At 33.2% G+C, this 7,760-nt stretch overlaps 1 protein-coding gene across 1 annotated transcript; it reads right to left on the reverse strand.

Annotated features, from left to right (window-relative positions):
• Positions 1–312: 312 nt before the first annotated feature.
• Positions 313–5,499, reverse strand: LOC149263904 (protein NBR1 homolog). Its single transcript, XM_089388566.1, has 8 exons — positions 5,381–5,499; positions 3,200–3,923; positions 2,950–3,106; positions 2,693–2,863; positions 2,401–2,584; positions 2,032–2,250; positions 1,719–1,868; positions 313–1,135 (listed from the first exon to the last, which is right to left on the reverse strand). Exons 1-8 carry the CDS (start codon positions 5,447–5,449, stop codon positions 431–433), a joined length of 2,379 nt encoding a protein of 792 aa, XP_089244692.1. The 5' UTR covers positions 5,450–5,499; the 3' UTR covers positions 313–430.
• Positions 5,500–7,760: the final 2,261 nt, after the last annotated feature.

Here is a 7,760-nt window from a genome sequence, read left to right on the forward strand (position 1 = left end):
CTAAATCTGGACACCTAAAAGGCGAGCCATTGATCAACCGCTTTCAAAGAAGCAGTCCTTTTGGCTGTTAAGAGATCCAAATCAACTCCCTTCACAGTACATCATTATCGAGCATTGTCTCCAAGCCATAAAAGCCCCGAAATATCAAATCATGCAAGCCCACATTTAGAGTCGAAATAAATAACCAAACAATTTTCATCCTATTCATTCTTCATTTTCTTGTTGAAAAATGATATAGAATAGAAAAAACTCAAAAAAACAGCTCAGTTAAAAATATTAATCATAACCAGTTCCGAGTTACCATTTCTTGTAGTTCGTCAAAACATTGGATTCCGCTCAGCTGCAGTCCATTGAACATCCGATCTGCTCTTTAAATAATAGCACCGATTTAAATAGTTCGTCATACAGTTCGTCATACAGTGCATTCCACTCAGCTGCAGTACATAGAACATCCGATGTGCTCCGTATTTACCACTTCTCGGTATTTACCACTATATGAATTTGTGTCAGACATCGGCAAACACGGAGCCCCGACACACACATTAAAGTTCCGTTTAGAAGCATTGTGGACAGGAACATAAAGCGATGTATTTCTTCTTAAAGTGGAGGACATAAAACTAGTATCTGTGCTTACTCCCTGCAGCTGGTTAAGAACATCAGAATCCTGCACAGTTAAACCGGATGCATGTTCTCTATGTTGCTCAATCGTGGAAGAACCATCAGGTATTGTGACTGGAATAGAAAAGTCCTGCATGGTTACATCAGATACTTTTTCTCTAGATTGTTCAATCACGGAAGTACCATCAGGTATCGTGACCACATCTGGATGCTTGAGATTCATATTATCGTCAAACAAGATGGCGTTTTCATCAGAATCCTTCAAAGAAATATCCATACCAAATAGTTTTTGTTTGCTTTGCCCTCTAAATGATGCAGCTCTCGCATCGGTATCCTTTGTAGTCTGGACGGACTTCATAGAATGAGGTGAGACACACTCCTCGCATGAAATATCCACACTAAATAATCCTTGTTTGCTTTTCTCTTGAAATGATCCAGCATTTCCATCAGGATACTTCATAGTTAGGGCAGACTTCATAGGAAGAGGTAAGAAGCCCTCTTTAGAGGATTCTACTACCTGAAATAAAAAGTAGCATTCATAAAGAGTGTCAAAGAGAAATTATTAACTCTGAAACAAAAAGGATTACACTAGGACGTTAATAACTAATAGCTGTAGTGAAATTCTAAAAAGTTCCATTTAACCTTTTTCCTATTAAGCACCAGGGAAGTAAAAAGTGTAACAAACATATAGGTGCCAATCTCTCTGCTTAAAAGTTAGATTTTTATAACCAGAGTTTTTTTTTTTCATTTTGTTTATTAGTATTGCACACAGGAGCATCTCTTTATTCCCGAGCCATAATAACACTTCACATTTTTAAATGCAATTAACATTTTTATATTTCTAATTTCACTGATTTAAAACTTTTGTGATTATATTATTTTCAAAAATATCATTATAATTAATGGCATCATTAATTATTTGGTCTATGTTTGGAATCATCTAAATGCAATGGACCAAAAAAATGCGCAAACTTGCATTTCATTTAGTTATAAAACAAAAGGGCGAATATCTATACAATGCAAAGAATAAAACAAAAGGGCGAATATCTATACCATGCAAACAATACTATAACATAAGAGCACTTAACAGAACATCGCACCTGAATAAAGACCCACAGTGGTTGCCCAAACATTTGACCGGAAGGTAACATCAAACGCCAGTGTGAGACATATAGTCCAGGTTCCACAGGGGCAATAAAATGGACGACAGCATCAAAATCCTCATCCACCGGACAACCCTTCTCCTGAATCTGTATTGCACAGTTCTCAAATATAATACACCCAAGAATAAATATCCAATGTGTACTTTAATGGCCTGTAACAGCCAAAAGTTCATATCTACTCTAGCACTACATTGTCATCCCAAGGTAAATGCATATACAAGGAGAACTAAGAGACATATATCCCACTAACCTCCAGGTTGACTTCATTTCCAGCTCCTAAATCAGCGCCCCCAATTCTCACTAGATGGGTATGTTGGGGCCATGGCAATGTACCAGAATTGCGTAATCGCCAAATCTTAGTAAAATGGGCCCCTGGAGCTAATTGAGCTCCATCACAGACAGTAACATCTTTAACAGAACAACAATTAAGATTTCCTGGTGATTGATTGTACATTTTTCCTACTGGGGACTGCAAAGAAGAAAGAAAACCTTTTTTAGCTACATGAACAGTAAGGGGACTTCCACAAGCACAAGGCTATTTTGCATCAGCAAAATTGCATTGTACATTGAAATTGTAGCAGACAAGATATAATATAAATGCTTCTGATAGAGACATTACCCATGTATCAAACAGCTTTCCCTGGTGTGCTAACCCTTCCCTGTAAATGTGTTGTAGCTTGCATGAATCATAATGATGGGCTATTCTTAAGCAATTTGCAACTTCTGCACAACCAACTCCTCTGTATTGATCCTCATTGCCCATTTTATAGAAGGAATCATAGCAATGATCATAGTCATCCTTCCTACAGGTGCATGCCCAGAGTCAAGACAATAGTTCTATTAATGGTATTCATCTAAATGGGAAATCATATAAATAAGCAAACACAATTTAATCTATCAACTTTACTTACATTTTAGAAGAAAAGCTCGAACAAGCATTTGGACTCATTCCAGAACCATGGCACTGCACTTCTTTGGGAAATTTTGGAGGGGCGTTCTCCAAAGGATGAACAATTTTTATGTATTCATCATCCTTGCCCATTTCAACGAAGCAATCAAGGCAGAGAGAGTAGTTATCCTTACTGCAGATGCATATTTATATATTAGTTCTTTTACAAATGACATTAAATCCATAGCACATAAACAGTAATGTATTAACATCACTTACATTTTGGATGCGTGACGGGGACCAACAATGGGACTCATTCCACAACCATCACATTGCACTCCATTGTGGAAGATTTGAAATGTCATCTTGGAAGGCCTTGTGGTTATCCTCAATCGATTACCAGAAACGTCTAAAGGGACAGGGGATGCTGTAGGACCTGAAAGATTCGCAAGTCCATGATGACAATAGTGATTATAGTGAGTCTCTATAGAAAGGGGAGGTGCTGAAGGATCAGGAAGAATATGCCTACCAGTGTGAAACTTGCAATCATTGCGTGCTGAAGGACCGGGAAGAATATGACGACCATCGTGAAACTTGCAATCATTGCGTGCTGAAGGACCAGGAAGAATATGACAACCAGCATGAAACTTGCAATCATTTCCATCTTCTTGTCCATTCAGTGTATGAGTTGTGCCATTATTAGCCTGGGTGTCACTGCATGGCTTCAAATCCTGGCACCCTTCTGTGGTGGAGCTAGCAGTAGCCACATCCTTGTTAAAACTGTCCATTTTTCCTGCCATCTTTGGCATAGGTGCAGCATATTTAAGAAATGGATCCTCAAGACATTTTATCTGTGTCTTTTGTAGAAGCTCAGATAATTTTTTTAATATTTCATCCAAACATGTGCTTATTGAATTCAAAGTTTGATTGTTCCCCTTAGGAATTGGATTTTTTTGGAGGGTGGATGTTTCATTGGAAGATCTCGTGGTAGCTTCCACATCTTTCTGGCCAGTAAACGATACCTCTAAACGAAGAGGATTCAGTCTCTGTTTCAGAGCATCAATTAATTCATCCTCATCCACCATATCAATAATATCATTATCTTCGTCTATGTAAGTGATAATAAAACCGGAATTAATGTCTAACTTAAAACGATCACAGATTTTATATCTCAAGGCATTCAAAGAGATATCTGGTCTGCCATCTTCCAAAATGTAGATATTGAAACGCCAGAACGTACCCTCATACTTCACCTGCAACCAAGAAGGGCAAACGAAATGAAACACTCATTATTCTGAAACTTGCAAGGCTGTAAAAGAACATAACTTTAATAGAAAGAAAGATGATTATCATAATTGATGGATTTGGAATTTAAACTCGCAAAGCTCAAGATTGAATTGTAACTTTATGCTTTTTAGGGTATCCACAATGAGTTTTCAATTATCACAGTCTACCCACTCACAATTTGACTCAATACAGTCCAGATAACCTGGAAACTCTCCAAACCACACTTCCCAATAGTGTCTAACATAGTTGCTGGAGAAAGGCGGATTAACAGTAAAAGTCCATTAAATTGCCACTACAAACCTTGAAGAGCAGGTAAGTTTGTGACATGCACATAAAGGCATTATGCTCTCAATGAATCAATCAAAAGTGTGGGTTAACAACAAAAGCTCATTAGATTGGCACTGCATACTTTGACAAGCAGGTAGGTCTGCCCATAAGGCCCTTTGGCTCTTGATGGATCAAAAGTTGTAGATTCCTAGCTAGTGATATGAAAAAAGATCAAAGACACCAGGAAATATTTACACCATACACAAGTGACTTTTTAGCCGAGCTGAAAAGAAAATACATTGTGCAATTTAGTGAAAAAAAACAATCCTGCAAATATGACATTAGACTACAACCAGGAAAAACGCAATACAAAAAAAATAAAACAGCTTGCAATGAAATGGACAGGAACAAAAATAAAGCTAAAAAAGAAGAATACAACGAATGGTCACATTGGGTTGCTAGAATTTCTACGTGCTGCATTCTGAAATTTTATTTCTGGAGCTGTATTCCTATGAATTTACTTTATTCTTCTTTCTGCAGCGGTAGTCTTATGAATTTATTTTAGTCTTTGTATAAGACAATGTTTGTTCAGGAAATAAAAGCATTAACTTGTATTTAGTAATATTATATATATATTTATTTTGAAGGTTACAGCTAAGCCAGGGACCAAACCAAATTTTTAAAACTTTTCATGATTCCAATTTTAACAAAGAGATTCCACTTCTAATACTGTTAAAAGCAGACTGATCCTGGCCATATTTTCTCATAATTTGAAAAATCTTCAGGAAAAAGTAACCCAAAAAAACAACCAGGCCAGGAACCAACTCAGTTTTAAAAACACACCAAAAATATTAGTTAAAAAAATTCCAAAAAATTTAACCAAAAATGAAAAATACAAATAAGCTAGCAGGAAAAAGTCCTCAATTCTCCTTTCTAATCTTTTACCCCTAAATAAAACAAAATTGAGATTTGTACTAAAACATAACAAACTCACGAATCCCATCAAACCCTTAAATCTAATAAAACTAAAATATAGAAATAACTATTACACTAAAACATAACAAACCCTATCAAACCCAAATCCTTCGGCCTGTACATAAAATCCCAGAAAGCCCAATAAAATTACATAACAGAGATGAGAGGAAAACCATGTTACCTTTACGACTAAAGGGGTCGATAAGCCGCTCTTAGGTCTAGGTCTACTGAGAAACGGAAGAGAAGACATGACGATAATAATTTCGCGCCAACGGGAATCGCGAGTTCGAATCACACGAGCACCAGGAATTACTTCAAACCAAGTTTTTCCAACTGATAATTTTCAACTATCACGACAATTAGGGATTAGATTGCTCCTCTGAGCATGTTCTCAATGCCTCAATGGCCATTTAAAGGCCGAACTGAAAAGTTCTGCGAGTCTTTTTCAAACAAACAATCAGTGGACTGGATGACCACGTACTTTTAGCTCGCATGCAACTCCATATATATAAAAATTGAGATTATGATTTTCAAGAATTACTCGCGAGTTAACGTAAATAGAAAATATTTTATATCTCTGTATGTATAGATACACCCCCATGATTGTATTTGGTGAGTTAACTAGTAATTTAATGTAATTAATAGAAAATATTTTATATTTTATGATTGTATATGGTGAGTTAATTAGTAATTTAATGTAATCAATGTTAATGTGATTTTTTAAGTGGAGAAATTTTTATTTTCATCTTATTGATTTTAATTGTGAAAAATATGTAATATGGTTTAAATTTTGTTTATGGTAGAAGTTTTAATGAGCGATTTTGGTGTTATTAAGTATTATGTAAATTATGAAATTTAATGTTTAAATATTAGTGAGTTAATTTTTGTTTATTAATTAAATGAAATTACTTTTTAAAAAAATATTTATAAAAAAGAAGTTGAGTTTATATACTAAGTCATTTATTAACTAGTGTTATGTAGTAAGTAGCACCTGTGGCTCAGTTTAAATATAGGGAAATTAGAGTTAGTGCTCAGTGTTATAATTAATAGAAATAGAGCAATAATCAAAATCTTTATGGATTTTGTTGAGATTCTAAATTTATTAATTTTCTATCATTTAAAAAAAGTAATTTAGTAATAGTATTTAAAAAAAATTAATAACAGTGTTTATTGAATAGTTTATATTTTAATTTTGAATTAAAATCATTTTATTTAAATTAATCTGTTCAATATATTTACAAATCTCAAAACACTTATACAATTTTAATAATTAAAATTTATTTTAATATTTTAATATTAAATTAAAAAAATATTCACATACAATCTTCATATATTCACACTTCAAAAAAATATTATACTGTAAACTATAAACAAAATATAATGTAACAAGGTAAAACAACATGAAATGCAACAAATATCACATTTTAGTGCTATCCATGTGCATGAATGCTATTTGCATAGAATTTAGTTAATTCCACCTTATCTCTTAGTTTTTTTCTATAATGTACACATGTGAAAATGAGATTTAAACTAGCACTCATTCATATGTAAATTGAATCTCAATAAATATTAATAAACATTATTGTTTAATTAACATTTGTAAATATACACATATATGTTAATAAATTGAATTGTATTATAAACTTTAAACTCAATGTGAAAACAAACTTACATGTGTCATATATATATATATATATATATATATATATATATATATATATATATATATATATATATATATATATATATAATTCACAATGAAATTACATTGGGAATATTATATTGTAAATATACTATTAAACAAACATGACATTTTACTATATAGCAATATATAACAAATATAAAACAAGCTTGTTGCACATGAATTTAAAAAAAAAAATACTTATTCATTATGTACGTCATTGTAATCTTATACGATACACTATTGTTAAATAGCTTAAATATCATAAAACTATTCAAGGCTTGCCTTGTATGAGGTATAATATAAGATTTTCAAGTAAAGGAATACCGTTCTACGTTAACATTTAATATTTTTTTTTTATATATTTGTCATTGCTGGTTGAAAACTATCTTGTGTTAATACCACAAGAAAAAGTCTTACTTATCCTTTGAAAGCATAAGGGTTGTTTCCTGCAAAATTTGAAGATTTCCAAATACATAGACTATATTATAATTGTTTTGTTTAAATTGTTATCCCCAGTTCTAATTTTTATTGGCTTCTCTACTCCATTCATGTTATTATTCTCATTTTGTTGAAATTGTTGGTTATTTAAGGTAATTATAATTTCCAAAAGATAATTGAGTTTTTTCTTACAAAAACTTTTCCAATGGGCCTAAGCCAATGAAGTGGGCCTAAGCGAATGAAGTGGCCACGCATGTATTGAAAGAGAAGGCACCAAGATGGCATGAGCAGTGACAATGTTGGTGTCTGAATTATGTTCAAAATATGGGTTTCCAATGAAAATATTGCAAAACGTTGTTGAGAGAGGTATTCACAAGGTCAATATGACCTGCCTGAAGTTGGGTCAGCCTAGAGAGACATCAGACACAACAAAAAATCA

This window comes from Pinus tabuliformis, chromosome 6 (assembly GCF_031772625.1).
Source record: "Pinus tabuliformis cultivar Carrire ecotype Pingquan chromosome 6, CPIR1, whole genome shotgun sequence".
Classification (NCBI taxonomy): domain Eukaryota; kingdom Viridiplantae; phylum Streptophyta; class Pinopsida; order Pinales; family Pinaceae; genus Pinus; species Pinus tabuliformis.